General features: G+C 38.4%; 1 protein-coding gene and 1 long non-coding RNA gene across 4 annotated transcripts; one reads left to right on the top strand and one right to left on the bottom strand.

The window, feature by feature from the left end:
* The first annotated feature begins 3,797 nt into the window (after window positions 1-3,797).
* On the top strand, window positions 3,798-5,981 carry LOC103828919 (phosphoglycerate mutase-like protein 2). 2 transcript variants are annotated; one of them, XM_009104557.2, is made up of 10 exons: window positions 3,798-4,000; window positions 4,188-4,249; window positions 4,318-4,425; window positions 4,508-4,587; window positions 4,739-4,901; window positions 4,997-5,071; window positions 5,152-5,240; window positions 5,352-5,471; window positions 5,560-5,604; window positions 5,674-5,915. In XM_009104557.2, the coding sequence occupies exons 1-10, from the start codon at window positions 3,892-3,894 to the stop codon at window positions 5,762-5,764; spliced, it is 942 nt and encodes a 313-aa protein (XP_009102805.1). In that variant the 5' UTR covers window positions 3,798-3,891; the 3' UTR covers window positions 5,765-5,915. The 2 variants fall into 2 exon arrangements, with proteins under 2 accessions (XP_009102805.1, XP_033134024.1); XM_033278133.1 differs by lacking the exon at window positions 3,798-4,000 and adding an exon at window positions 4,038-4,057 and having other exon boundaries at window positions 5,674-5,981.
* Window positions 5,982-6,786: 805 nt separating this feature from the next.
* Window positions 6,787-15,927, bottom strand: LOC103828912. Of its 2 annotated transcripts, XR_004450738.1 has the most exons (6): window positions 15,533-15,924; window positions 15,214-15,440; window positions 7,715-7,766; window positions 7,515-7,626; window positions 7,260-7,436; window positions 6,787-7,162 (listed from the first exon to the last, which is right to left on the bottom strand). It is a non-coding gene; the product is annotated as an uncharacterized LOC103828912 (long non-coding RNA). The 2 variants fall into 2 exon arrangements; XR_004450737.1 differs by having other exon boundaries at window positions 7,260-7,626; window positions 15,533-15,927.
* Between the last annotated feature and the right edge of the window lie 206 nt (window positions 15,928-16,133).

Genomic DNA, 16,133 nt, shown 5'->3' with positions numbered 1-16,133 from the left:
GATTAGTATAAAGGGACATAGTTACCATTTTTTTGCTCTAAAAAAACAATTTTCCCAAAAATTTTTTACTCTTTTTTTTTGTCATTCATTAGTTCAAGCCAAACAGAACAGAACCACAACAAAAGGTGCTGCTGATGGATCCGGAATATTCCGAAAAGTCTTACTCATGTAATTAGGCCTGGGCGTTCGGGCACCCGTTGGCGTTCGGGTCGGGTATTTCGGTTTTCGGTTTTTTATATATCACCTCATAGGTCCCATTCTAGTAATTTTCTAACTACGGGTCGGGATCGGATATAACACCTCGGTTTCGGGTCGGTTTTGTATCACATTTGAAAACCCATAAAGTAACCATATATTATTTGGGTTCGGATTTTTTTGGATCGGTTCGGATTATACTGAAGTAAAAAGACAAAAAAAACAATAAATCAAAAGAAACACATAACTGAATGTGTGAAACTGAATACAAAGGTTTTTAAAACAGAAAATAGCAACATCCTAAAACGCATCAACACTGAAAATAGCAACATTTAAAAGTTTTGAAGCTGAAGACTTAAAAGAAACAACAAACATAAACTGAAACACACACACGTAAATGAGAGACATTGGAACAATCTTGAGCTTAGGAGTACTTGACAATCATGATGTGGAACGTTCTACTCCTGCCAAAAGAAAAACGTAAAAGTTAAGCTAAAAAAAACTGAAACAGAAGCAAATCATTATAAACCAAAGGGTGTTTAGTGCAATACCTTAGAAACGAAGAGGCTCTTGATGTCATACAGCAAATTCTGATGCAAGACAGAACAAATCAAATCAGTAAAGAAACAAAATTTAAATCTAAAAGTTACAAGAGAGATGACATACCTCTCTCAATCTTTTCTTGTTCTTCAATGTCTTCAATGATTTCTGCATTAGTAAGCACTCTTGACTCGCAAGAAATGTCTTGCTTAAGCCATTGTTCAGTACACATCAATACCTCAATCATGAAGTGAGTAAGACAACTTCGAGATGGGCTTATGATCCTTCCACCCGTACTGAAGGCACTCTCGGATGCAACAGAAGAAACCTGCATTGCAAGGACATCCTTTGCAATCCGTGACAAAATTGGGAACTTGGTACAATTTCGCTTCCAAAACGAGAGCACATCATACTCTAAACCAGCCATCATATCTGGATTCTCAACTCCTTCTTTCAAGTATATATCCAGCTCATCCCGATTATCTTTTACTCCAATCTCATTAAGCATCTCCTTGTACCTTCGACCAATTCGCTTGTAACCTAGACCATCATCATGTAAATCCGTACCAATCATGCTCAGTTCTCGACTACAAGGAGTGGACCTACTGTTGTTAGTTTTAGCTTCATCAGATTTCCCACCGGCTTCCTTCCCATATCTTGCACTATACTCTTTAAATAAACTGCGCAAAACAGACATCACCGAATCATACATTGCTTTCCCTTCCAAACTGTCTTTCCCGTAGAGCTCATCAAAACACAAGCTTGCCAGCACCATCTTCTTTGTTGGATCAAAAACTGTTGCCACAATTAACATCTTGTTGATGTTCTTCAGCCCATCCCAGTACTTATCAAACTTTTTGAACATCTCCTCAGCCTTATCCTTCAGCTCATGATCTGTGCTTTCACTTAACGCCAAAAGGTTGGTCGCTATGTTCACAATCTCCTCGTAACACTTGTGAGCATTGAGAGATGTTGACGCAGACACAACTAGTGTAGAGTTGTAGAATATCACCAAGAAACGACCTAGTCTTTCGATTGCTTTCCAGTCAGCGTATTGAGGAGGTCCCACTCTCTTCTTCCCTTTATCCCCCACCTCCATAAAATAATCGTTGTAGAGTTTATCCTCTGTCTCCATCTTGTCAAACGCAACTCTAAACTTCAAAGCTGTACTCAACATCAGGTAAGTGGAGTTCCACCTAGTAGTAACATCTAAAGGCAAGCTTCCCCTAGTCATTCTACCAGATTCTACTTTCTGCTCAAAGGATATCAACCTATTTCCTGAACCTCTAACATAGACTACAGCATTACGGACTGCATCCACACTCTCATTAGCATCAGTCAATCCGTCCTTCACAATCAAGTTGATGATGTGTGCACTACATCTCATATGCAACCATTCTCCATCTAAAACTAGTGCATCATCAGACACTAAAGAGAACTGACCATGAAATCTTCTCAAGGCGGATGAATTAGCAGTTGCATTGTCAACAGTTACGCAAAATATTTTCTCAATTCCCCAATCAGCCAAGACATCTAAAAGAACCCGAGAGATTGTCTGACCTTTGTGATCACTGACATGTTTGAACCCTATGATAAGCTTCTTCAGTCGCCAACACTCATCAATGTAATGTGCAGTCACCACCATGTAACTTGCCCCTGTAAAAAATAATAAGCATGTCAACACGTTAGCTATAAGCACCCAAATATCAGTACATACTCATTTAGTTTAAGATTCAAAATGCTTACGGGTTATTTTAGCCTCCCAAATATCAGTAGTCAGAGATACTCTTTGCTTGTTTGCTTCAAACCACTTTTTCATAGCAGCCTTCCTCTGCAAGTACATCTTTACAATCTCTCTTGTTGAGGTCCTCCTTGACACAGATTTGTCTAATTTCATCTGCACAGATAAATAAAAAATTATATAAAAGAAGTCAAAACTAGTACAATAAACTAAAGAATTAAACAAGTAGATACCTTGTTACAGAAGTGTTTCCAAGCCACACTTTCTACCCAACATAATGGTAACTCCCCTATCACCATCATCTCATTTGTTGCTTCTTTGAAAGTTTCTTCACTGACTTTTGCAGACATCACATTCCCTTCTTCATCTATGACTTGCTGAGTTGAACTTTGGCCATCTGAATACGAGTAGAACTGTTTGCATATGCTGATATGCTTCAGCAAGTTTGAAGTTCCCGATTTTGTTTTACAACAAAACTTCTTCTTGCAGTAATGACAAATACATTTGTCACGGTTCTCCTTCGTCCTTGTGTAATGGTTCCAGATTTTGGACCTTGGAGGAAGAATCCTAGGAGCTTTATTGGCTCCATTGGCTGTAGGAGATTCTTTACGTTTGCCTCTACTATCTGGAGTAGCCAATTCTTGTTCTTCTTCGTCCTCTACGTCTTTGTTGTTGTCAAACGAAACTCGGTTTGGAGTTGATGAAGAATCCATCTGTGACAGTTTAAATGGAACCATTATCAGACAATTATCCATCTCAGACAAGTTAAATTGAAGTAATTGGAACACTAAACAATCATCACGGACACAAACTGGTTAAATAGAACCGTAAACCATCATCAACTACACGAAACCCTACATAACCCTTAAATCGCAAAACAGAACAAATGGAGACATACCTGAGATCGATTTCGAGAAATCGCAGATGGTGGAGATAGAGAGAATTCCCAATTTCGGTTTTGAAACATGAGTCCCTTCGATCAACTCTCTTTGATTTATATGGAATTAGAGTTTTCTCAAGATTAAGAAGACGAGGAATCGCCTAGCGTGAGAAAAGCAAAACTTGGAAACATAAACAATTAATGTTACGCGTGTTTTGGTTTGAAGGAGAGTATATACATATATATTACTATATGTATACAAGTCTGGTTATTTCGGGTTAACTGTTTGATTTCGGATTAACCGAACCGACCCCGATAACCGAAATATCACCAAATCAAAACCGATCGGGTATTTCCCAAAATATCAAACCGAACCGATATCCATTTTTCGGGTCGGGTTTGGGTTCGGGTTCGGGTTTCGGATATTATGCCCAGGCCTACATGTAATGACAAAAGAGAGAGTTAATAAAGGAAAAAGCTTGGACACACGGATCGACCACAGTTCCCGATATTATTTATTATTAAACTCTCACCAATGAACTCAACTCTTTCATTTCCCCACTCCATTTCCATTTCCTCTATTTCTCATCTTCCATCGCCTCGGACTCTCTCTCCTCGTTGTTGCAACTCTATTCCTTCTCAAGGTACCTCTTTCTTTCTGTTTCTCTTACAATCTCTTGTCGGAATCTGGAGTTTTGTGGGTATGTTTTATCTTTAGAGAGTTTAACGCTTAATTGTTTTTGCTTTCTATTTAAAAACGCTTCATGGGTTATATGTGAATCTAAATGATCTTTTTTTTTTCTTTTTCTGGTGGATGAATCCGACACTAAGATATGGAGGCAAAACCAAGTCAAGGCCTTTACCCACTTCATCGTTGCAAAACCATACATCTGGTTCGTGTTTCTGATCTGCCTCTGTTTTTCTCAGATTCTGATTCGAGATCTCTCTCGTGTGTGTTTAGGTGAGACATGCTCAAGGGGTTCATAACGTAGAAGGAGAGAAGAACCATGATGCTTACTTATCTGAGGATCTATTTGATGCACATCTTACACCTCTCGGATGGCAGCAGGTATCATCATGTTCTTTTATGGGTTTTGTTACTCGGATTTTGCATAGAAATATGAATGATATGTTGAATAATGCTATTGTAGGTTGATAATCTACGCAAGCATGTTAAGGCAAGTGGGATCTCTAACAAAATTGAGTTGGTTGTTGTGTCTCCCCTACTCAGGTAATGATGGGCTTATTAGTATATATGATCCTTAATGACATTTTTTTCATGGTTGGATTCTTACTTCAGACAAGTCGTTTAGAGTGAATAAGCTTTTAGTGATTTATGTTATGTTGTTTACCCTTCACCACAATACTTTCTTTTGTTTTAGGACTTTGCAAACTGCAGTTGGAACTTTTGGAGGGGAAGGTTGTATAGATGGCGTTGATGCACCTCCGCTTATGAAGGCAGGTGCAGGAGACAGCGACCGTCCTGCTATATCAAGCTTAAATCGTCCACCGTTCATTGCAGTTGAATCTTGCCGAGAACATTTGGTATGTTTTTATTTTTCACACACATTTTGTGCACTTGCAGTTGCACGAGGGTAATAGAAAACCAGTTGTAATGAATGATATTTTTTTGGTTTCAGGGTGTTCATCCTTGTGACAGAAGAAACAGTATCACCAAGTACCGCGAATTATTCCCTGCAATTGATTTTTCATTGGCAAGTCTCCCTAACCAAGTTCTTTGTGCTCTTCTCTTTTTTTTTTTTTTACTATTATCTCATATTCTGCCGATTTACAGGTAGAAACTGATGAAGATGTTTTGTGGAAGCCTGAGGTCAGAGAGGAGGACAAAGATCTCGCAGCCAGAGGCGTGAAATTCATGAACTGGTGAATATCTGCAACTCTTTTAAACATCTCTATGTACTTGATAGGTTTATTCTCACATAAGACTAGGTTAGTATGATAGTCTTGACACATGATCTTTCGATTGATCTACAGGTTGAGTACAAGGAAAGAAAAGGAAATTGCGGTTGTTACTCATAGTGGGTTCTTGTATCACACATTAAACTCATTTGGAAACGATTGTGATCCAGCTGTGAAAAGCGAGATTTCTTCACAGTAAGCTTCCTCTTCTTCTTCTCTCTTTTCGATCATTTAGTATTGTAGTATTGTTTTCTCAATACCCCCTAACTTCTAACTGTTGCAGTTTTGCTAACTGTGAGCTTCGTTCAGTAGTTCTTGTGGATAAATGGTAAGTTTATTTGATACATACACAGTTTCTATAGTCTTATTTTTGCCTGATCTGCCTGTTGAATTGCAGCATGAACGGTTCGGATCCTCCTGTGACTAACTATCCCGGAAAAATACCGTCCGGGGAAGATCTTCCGAGTGATATTGCTGATGAGAAGTAGTTGAAGAGACAGAAGTGATGATGAATTATGTTAAACCTTATTATGAATCTCAAGAGTTTTATTAATGCTTTTTAAAATAAACTAACAAAGTTGATTCCTTGACATTGACACTGAGAAGGCCTCTTTGTGATGATATTTTGGGATTCAAATATTTGTTACTAGGGTCGGTCCGGCCTACGCCCGGGTTTTTTGTTTAAATTTTAATTTTGATTATATATTTTGTATATTTATTTAATATATAAATATATATATATATATATAGTATAACCTATTATAAAAATATAAGCTATTAAATTATTTATAACTATGCATTTTTTTGTATTATGAATTGAAAAATTTTAAATCCAAATTTTAATATCCAATTTTTTATATTTTGTAATTGGAAACTTTATATAAGGTGAAGAGAAAAATTAACAAAAATTAATTAAATTTTAGTTATAGTGTTTGATTGGTTGGACTATAGATATGTTTCATTTCACTTACACCTTTTTATATCTTTTGTTTCCAATTAGTTCTAAGCAATTTAATTGACCATCCCCCTTGAAATCTACAATCTTACTTAATGTTTTTTTTTTCAAAAATCAGCGGTTAAAATGTTATAATATTTTCTACATCAAAAATTTACAATTACATCAGTAAAAATTACATACTAAATTATTTAAACAAATTTTCTGCATTTATAACTAACTAATCGGACCTATAATCTGAATATTTTTTTATCTCACTTATATAAGTTTTTCGATTACATATTGTTAAATGGACAACCCGATAAAATTTTATTTAAGTTTTAGAACCATTGAATTCATAACTTTAATAGGTGTTTGAAAATTTGTCTTTCCAATTTTGTATGTTCCGCTTCATCATGCAATATATTTTGATGTAATTGCACCATCTATGTTTATATATATATTGTTTCAAAAAAAAATCTTCTATATATATATATATATATATATATATTGGATATATATAATCAATTTTGAACAATGACCATAATCGTATAACAAATTGTCGTTACCAAAGTATAACAAATTTTGTGTTGTTGTTTTTATTTATATTATAGCAGTGATGTCACATGATAATGCACAAATATGTGGAACTCACGTTTCTCCTCTTTAAACAAAAAATATAGACTGCCAAGCTAAGCTATTAAAGTATGTATTGACCTGTGAAACTCAGGTTTTTTTCGTTTTTGGGGTTTTTGCTTGTTCCAAGCAGCAGTAAAGTAATTCACAGTTAACAAAAAAAACAGATGATACATGATAGAGCACCTCCAACAATCTTGGAGGTTTATGCTTGTAGCAACAACTATTAGATCAACACAGAAGCCTTCCAGGTGGTTGTGAAACGATACAGCTTGAGAGTTGTGAGTGGAACAAACTCAAAGTCAGAGAAACATCACTAACAATGGAAAATCAGAGAAAGATCTGTTCAGACGTTTTGTTTCTTTTCTTTAAAACATATGAAAGTGATAAGGACCACAATATGAATCAAATACCTGTCGATTTTAATTGTTGCCATAACATGACTGAGCACCTCGAACAATCTTGAGGTTTATGCTTGTTGCAACATCATCATAACTGGGAGCAGCTGGAGCCTCCGGTCATGACACGATGTTTTCCTTGTGTAGGGTCACTCACAATACTCTTCACAGCTGTGAGCTCACAGATAAGGTCTACAAAGAAATCAAGATGTCAATATCTAATCACTTTCCAATGTTGATCCTGGGATAAAGAGATATGAAGACGATTACCGGGAAGGTGTATGTTCCTGTTGGCCAGCCAAAGTACCTCACTGTGATTATGGAACTTGAAGCGTTCTTTAGGAATTGGTAGAACCGTATCTCTTCAAATTCAGTTGAAACACTGAACCGTAAAAGTAGAGGTGAGTCAGAGAGCCTGTAATTCTGATTGCAGCGAGTTATATCAAATCAGTCAAAGGAGTACATCAAACCTGCCTTAAAATGATGCCGGTAAGCCGTGAGACGGTGGCGGTATGAGGGTTGCTTGAAACATTAAAAAAATGAAAAAAATAATCAATAAGGGGATTCAACACCATCAATCAGAAAGGATTAACACTACAAGAAAACGTATCTTTACCGAGGAAGTTTAACGAGGAAAAATAATCCTCGTAAAAAAACGTTGATTTTGCGAGGAAAGTACGTTGAGAAAGAAAAGCATCGTTATTTCGTCGTAAGGTAACGACAAAAAATATTCGTCGTAAAGACGATGTAAATTGACGTGGCTTTTACGAGGAAATAGTTTTTCCTCGTAAAAGCCACGTAAATTTCGCGAGTGCTTTACGACGAAATATTTTACGTGTACTTAACGAGGAAATTTTGAATCCACCAACTTGGTAGGTGGCTCACGTTTTTTTTTTGGCCATACAATTAATTTTCGTCGTAATTTCATAGTAAAATTACAACTACCAGATTCGAAATTTTCTATAAATATGGATGTTGGAACATCATTTTAAACACACCAACAACAAAAAACGTGAAAGAAAAAAAAATGGCTGGCTCTGGGACTATTTACGAGTTGCGGAATTGGATGTATATGCATAGAGATGCTAACGGGAGAGTGACGAAAGAATACCTTGCGGGGCTGGAGACATTTATGCACCAAGCAGATTCAACACCGCTCGCCCAAGAAATGTGGTAAGATGTTCTGTCCTTGTCGGAAATGCAACAATTCGAAATTGGCAAACCGTGAAAATGTTTGGAAGCATTTAATAAATAGAGGTTTCACGCCAAATTACTATATCTGGTTTCAACATGGGGAAGGTTATAATTATGATCAGAATGAAGCTAGTAGTAGTAATAGCAATTTTCAGGAAGAACCGGTTAATCATCATTTGCATAATGAACATAGTTACCATCAGGAGGAGATGGTAGATTATGATAGGGTTCATGATATGGTAGCTGATGCATTCGTAGCTCATGATGAAGATGAAGAACCTAATATAGATGCAAAAAAGTTTTACGGAATGTTAAACGCGGCGAATCAACCACTTTACAGTGGTTGTAGAGAAGGTCTCTCTAAATTGTCGTTGGCTGCTAGAATGATGAATATTAAAACTGATCACAATCTACCTGAAAGTTGCATGAACGAATGGGCGGACTTGTTTAAAGAGTATTTGCCGGAAGACAATGTGTCTGCTGATTCTTATTATGAGATTCAGAAATTAGTTTATAGTCTTGGGTTGCCTTCGGAGATGATAGATGTCTGCATCGACAACTGCATGATCTATTGGGGAGATGATGAGAAGCTAGAAGTATGTCGATTCTGCAAGAAGCCACGATTCAAGCCGCAAGGACGGGGACGTAATAGGGTACCGTACCAAAGGATGTGGTACCTACCAATTACAGACAGATTGAAAAGATTGTATCAATCAGAGCAGACTGCTGCAAAGATGAGATGGCATGCCGAGCATACTCAGACGGATGGTGAGATGACTCATCCATCAGATGCAAGAGCCTGGAAACATTTCAACAAAGTACATCCGGATTTTGCTAGCAATAGCCGGAATGTGTATCTCGGATTATGCACAGATGGATTTAGTCCGTTCGGAATGTCAGGGAGACAATATTCATTGTGGCCAGTCTTTCTTACGCCATACAACCTGCCACCGGAGATGTGCATGCAACGGGAGTTGCTATTCTTGACGATATTGATACCTGGTCCGAACCATCCAAAAAGGTCCCTGGATGTTTTCCTACAACCACTGATAAAAGAGTTGAAGGATTTGTGGTCAACAGGGGTGAGGACGTATGACTGTTCAACGAAGACGAATTTTACGATGCGAGCTATGCTTTTGTGGACCATAAGTGACTTTCCTGCATATGGGATGTTGTCTGGATGGACTACACATGGGAGATTAGCTTGTCCATATTGTAATGGAACGACAGATGCGTTTCAACTGAAGAATGGTAGGAAGACAAGTTGGTTTGATTGTCATCGTCGATTTCTTCCCATTGGCCATCCTTACCGAAGAAACAAGAATTTGTTTAGGCACAAAAGGGTTGTGAGAGACACTTCTCCACCATATCTAACTGGAGAACAAATTGAAGCACAAATCGACTACTACGGAGCTAACGAAACAGTTCGTTGGGGTGGTAATTGGCATGTCCCTCGTAATATGCCTGATTCTTACGGTGTTCATCACAACTGGCACAAGAAGAGTATATTTTGGGAGTTGCCATATTGGAAGGATCTTCTTCTGCGCCACAACCTCGATGTGATGCATATAGAGAAGAATTTCTTTGAGAACATCATGAATACAATATTGAATGTCCCAGGGAAGATAAAAGACAACATAAGATCGAGGTTGGACTTGCCGGATATTTGCTCAAGAAGCGAGTTACATATTAAAAGCAATGGACAAGTTCCCGTTCCGATATTCAGACTGTCTTCAGAAAAAAAGTCGGTGTTGTTCAACTGGGTGGCATCAGAAGTGAAGTTCCCCGATGGGTATGTTTCAAATCTCTCTAGATGTGTTGAAAAGGGTCAAAAGTTCTCTGGGATGAAGAGTCATGATTGTCATGTCTTTATGCAACGACTACTGCCCTTTGCATTTGCGGAGCTACTTCCAACAAACGTACATGAAGCACTTGCAGGTTCGTAGTGTTTTATATCACAATAATTTTATAACGGTCTAGTTTGCAAAATAATATACGACTAACAATGTGTTTAATTTTTTTGGAATATAAAAGGCATTGGAGCATTTTTCAGGGATCTGAGCACACGCACTCTTAAAGAAGAAGTTGTAGAACAGCTTCAGGAGAACATTCCCATCTTATTGTGCAACTTGGAGAAGATATTTCCTCCTGGATTTTTTGACGTCATGGAGCATCTAGCTGTCCACCTCCCATATGAAGCATTGCTTCGTGGACCTGTACATTACGGATGGATGTATCAGTATGAGCGAGCCATGAAATATTTGAAGGGAAAAGCAAAGAACCTCGCCAAAGTTGAAGGTTCTATAATTGCTGGAAGTTTGACGGAAGAAGTTTCTCACTTCACATCGTACTACTTTGCGTCAAAAGTACGTACCCGTAGAAGAGCTCCAAGAAGATATGATGATGGTGGAGTTGCGCCAACATATGCAGTTGCTGGTGTTCCAGACATCTTTAGCCAGATTGGACGACTCGGTGGGAAGTCTAAAGAGGTTTGGTGGTCGAGTGAACAAGACGCTCATAGTGCACATACCTATATTCTACTCAATTGCGAGGATCCATTGATGCGTTATTTTGAAAGGTAACATATATGGACACTTCAAAACACATATAATTAATTATATAATTGCAAGAGATTCATTCCTATGAAATGTGATTAATTTTACAGCCTATTTGTTTCTCAAGTCGAAGAAACATTTCCTGGTATATCCACAAGTGACGTAGACAAAAGGAAAGATCAGCACTTCATTAAGTGGTTGCGGAATCAGGTATTATAACTCAAACTATTTTTTCATACATGATTTGTATTTTAATGTTCTCTTTATTTTTGCAGGTTGATTATGACGACGATGCAGATTATCCTAAGTGGTTACACGAAGTAATTCAATCTCCACTTGTAAAGGTCACCACATCACAGATGTATTTCACACGAGGCTACACTTTTCACACATATGAGTATGGTAGACAGCGGGCGACCAGTAACTATGGAATATGTGTGAAAGGGGAAACAGATTTCTACGGGATCTTGACGGAGATTATTGAAGTCGAATTTCCAGGGATACTGAAGCTGAAATGCGTCATCTTCAAATGTGAATGGTTCGACCCCGTCGTCAACAGAGGTGTTCGGTCTAACAAATTTGGTGTAGTTGATGTCAACGGTGGACGTCGGTACAACAAATTCGAGCCTTTCATCTTAGCTTCACAAGCAGACCAAGTTAGCTTCCTTCCATACCCTCGGATGAGAGATTCGGGTATAAATTGGTTAGCAGTGATCAAAGTTACACCTCGAGGACGAATCATCAGTGGAGAAGAACCACCATTGCAAGAAGAACAGATAAATGAAGTCGAGGAACCTGAACAAGAAGTTGATGACATCCTTCTCATTGATCCGCATAATCACGAATACGAAGATCTTACCGATGATGCCACAGACGAAGCTGTAGAAGACGAGTTTAATGAAAATGATGATATTTCTAGTGATGACGAGAATGTCGATGTATCCGATTGATGTATTTGATTTTGTGTAGTTTGTTTTATGAATAAGGTAATGTGAGAGTTTGTTTTATGAATAAGGTAATGTGGGAGTTTGTTTTATGAATAAGAAATTGTGGGAGTTTGTTTTATAAATAAGTAAATGTGGGAATTGTGGTTTGGAATGAAAATAAAGATGGGGTTTGGAATATATGAAGTAGAAGATAAGGAATATGGGGTTTTGGGGTTTGGGGTTTCGGATTTTAGGGATTTAAACGTACTGCTCGTTAATTCCTCGTAATCTGACGTCGAATGTACGACGTAATCCTCGTTTATTCCACGTAGGACAGAATCGTCGTAAAGACCTCGTAAGGTAAATTGACGTAAATACCACGTGAAGTAAATGACGAAGGAGGCACTCGTTTATTCCACGTAGGACAGAATCGTCGTAAAGACCTCGTAAGGTAAATTGACGTAAATACCACGTAAAGTAAATGACGAAGGAGGCACTCTTTAATTCCACGTAGGATGATTTCGTCGTAAACACCTCGTAAAGCCACGAGGACTTTACGACGAAATTAAAAAAGCGGGGCACGCTAATTCCACGTAAGCCAAAATCGTCGTAAAAGAGTCGTAAACTAACGACGATATTACGACGAAAATATTAAAAATACTAAAAAAAAGAAGAGAAGAAAGATGCTTGAATCACATTTGGCGAGACTTACGTAAGTCTCGACCACATGAGTTCCAAATATCTTCTTCTCTTCTTTTTTTTTCCAAATTTTCTAAATTGGTGAAAAGCGGGACTTGCTACTTCCTCATAGTATAAAAACTAGAAAACTAGAAAAAAAGAAAAAAAGAAGAGAAGAAAGATGCTTAAATTTTTTTCTCAGGTTCGAAAAGGTAGACTTACTGCCCATTACAGAGAGATGTTCGGTGAGCCGGGTAGTCGTTTAGACCCGTCGTCTTCTTCAGCTCCCGGTTCTTCGGGTCAGGAGACTGTCCCCGAGTCATTGGATCTCCTTCTTCTAGTGCACCATCGGTTCTTCACGTGCCTCCCCAGATGCCTCCTCCTCCTGTGCCTCCTACGATGCCGGCACCTCCGATGCCCGCGGGCGAGATTCATCCCGATTTGATGGTGCCTCCGAGTGCTCCTTACTCGCAGTACACCGTAGAGGACATTCTCCGTCTGCCAGGCAGAGAAGGTTTACCAGTCATCGACCCCGACCGACCGGACGGAACTTTATGGTATGTTTCATTATTTTTTTATTCTTTTTAAATTCTTTTATAACTTTAAAAAATAATTTATATTTTAAATTTGTATTTTTCAGGTGGGGGATTGACGGATGTCTTGCATCGGACGTAACCGATACGATAAAAGGTTACTTCTCCATGGCACATCCGAACTGGAAAATGACGCCCCACTACGTCAGAAAGACGTGGTTCAAAATTTACGCTGTAAGTTCTATTAATTAAATATATATCTTTAAATTTTTTTATTATTTATATATATTTTTTTCTGAAAAACTAATTATAAATTATTTTTTCCAACAGCAAAAATATAATTGGGCCTTGGGGATCACTGAGAGGGTGAGAAAGAAGTTTGAAGCGAAGGCGAAAGTTCGCTTGTTGGACACGGTCTCCAACTGGAAGGGTGACTGGATCGTGAAGGGGTATGAGCGTGGCAAACCCGCTGAGCTCACCACGGATGTCTGGGATGGCCTCATCCGATATTGGCGTCTTCCTGATTCCATTAGAATCGCCCAGTCTTGCTCTAACTCCCGTAACACAGTCGATGAGCACGGGAACGGGCCGATGCTTCACACTACGGGCCAAAAACCCCACGCCGGTGTCCGTTTGGAAATGGTAATTAAAAATTTAATTATATTAAATTTTTAGTATATTTTTATATATATTCTAATTAACAACTTTCTTAAATGTTTTTTAGGCCAAAGAGACGGGAGAATTCCCGTCTCTTATGCAACTTTACGAGAGGACCCACAAGAACAAGGCGGGCCGATTTATAGATGGCAAGTCCGAGCAAATCTACAACGATTTGGCTGCTCGGGTTGAAGAACGCCAGACCCAGCTGACCCAACAGTCCACCGATGGATTACCCGTCACCTTATCCACACCTGAAGTGGATAAGCTTTACGAGGAGGTAAATTTTCTAAAATTTTAATTTTTTTTAAATATTCATTTAATTTAACTTTAAATTTTTACTAACAAAATTTATTTTTTGTTTTTAAGGTTGTCCCTAAAAAAAAGGGACGGACGTTGGGGATTGGTTCCGTCAACGATGTTCCGAGAGCGACATCGTCTTATGTTCAGCGACGGGATGAGGAAGTCTCTCAGCTGCGTAGGGAGTCCGAAGAGCTGCGTAGAGAGTCTACTCAGCTGCGTATAGAGTCTACTCAGCTGCGATCTCGTATGGGTGGACTCGAGGGCTTCTTGGACGTTGTAGCGGCCACAAATCCGGAATGGGCGACTTTGTTGAGGACCATGCGACAACAAAATCCTATCCCAGGCCAGTCACCGACCGACGACTCACATGCCGAGGCGGATGTTCAGGCGAGGAGTGATGAATTCTACGAGGCGATTAATTAACGACCACCCTTAGTTCTTTTTAATTTCGGTTCTTGTATTATGAATTCAAAACTTATTTATATATAAAATATTTTGGTTTTGATTTTTTAGAATTTTAATTTTATTAATAATTTAAATAATTTAAATTATATTTATAATTATAATTTTTTATATTTCTATAAAATAATGAAACGAAGTAAATTTGTAGCTAATTTTGCGGCTTCTTTACGTGGAAGCTTAACGTGGTTTTTACGAGGAAACATTTACATGGAAATAACGTGGAAATCTATCAAGGTTTTTACGTTTTCTTTACGTGGAAAGCTGTCAAGGTATTTACGTTAATTTTACGAGTATTTATTTACGTGGGTTTTACGAGGAAAGCTTTTCGTGGTATTTACGAGGAAACTTAGCGACGTCCTTACGTGGAATCTTTACGTGGTCTTTACGACGAAATATCCTCCTTCGCTTTTACGACGAAATTATTTCCTCGCTAACTTACGACGAATTAGCGAGGATATATGCGTTACGACAAACGTATAACGACGAAACGGGTTTCCTCGCTAATTCGTCGTAACACTGCTTTTACGACGAAGTAACGAGGAAAACTGCCCTCGTAAAACTTGTGTTTTCTTGTAGTGTAATATATTGTTGAAAACATAAGCTTGATAAGATTATAAATGCTGTCCAAAACCGAGGATGATAATAAGGTTAGAAATCAGACCTTAGAGTCGAGGAGAAGCTTATCCACGCCCATCAGCTCGTCACCTCCTTTCACGTTTCTCGAGAAGTAACACCACCACAGTGGAAAAACACTGACGGCCTCCAAATCAGCGAGCATGAAAGTTTAAGCGATGAAATCGAAGAAGATGAGGTTTTGCTGATATTAGGAGCCGGGAGGATGATTTTCGTAAGGTGAAGTCTCCCCTTTTTATAAGTGAAGATCACTGCCTGTAAGGAAGATAAGAAGCATTCAATGAATCAGTCGTGGTTGGCATGGGTCCAAAGGTTAAAGAACATGTTAGGGTGATCAATCACTTAACTGCGTAACAGATCAGAGGAGGTCGAAATCAAGCGTAACGACGGGAACTATGAACGACACAAAAGTTTATGAAGATCTGACTTGAGGTTCCTTCCAGAACATCCATGCTTGTTTGACATGGTCGGATCTAGGGGAGATGACGAACCCCTAGCTTCTTCTGTCGACATTCTCGATGAAGGTGCAAGAGGAGAGACGAACTCAATTTTTGCGTAATCAAACTTAGGGTTTTCGATTACAGGCTGCCGGGCCGCAGAAGAAAATATCAGCCCAATCACGTTTCACAGTCAAAGCCCATCGGATTAAATGAAGTGATGCGTTTTGCTTGTCTGGAACACGTGTCACGCTCACATAACTCGATTTTCTGACCTGTATGCTGATATGGCATCACCAGGAGAGAGCAAACCATACTTTATATATAAAGATTCCTTGATAGATTGTTTTAAGAGAATATAATTTTAAATATAATCTTTATATTACATTACTAGTTATAGCTGGTTCTGACCGGTTTCCATAGATTCAAGCCTAATTGTGTTAGCCATTGATTTTGTTTGTGTTTTTATTTGTTGAAACGATGTAAATTTGTTTGTGAAAAGGAAGATCAT

The sequence above is a fragment of the Brassica rapa genome, chromosome A01 (assembly GCF_000309985.2).
Source record: "Brassica rapa cultivar Chiifu-401-42 chromosome A01, CAAS_Brap_v3.01, whole genome shotgun sequence".
In the NCBI taxonomy this organism is placed as follows: Eukaryota; Viridiplantae; Streptophyta; class Magnoliopsida; order Brassicales; family Brassicaceae; genus Brassica; species Brassica rapa.
This window is presented reverse-complemented; position numbering and strand designations above follow the sequence as displayed.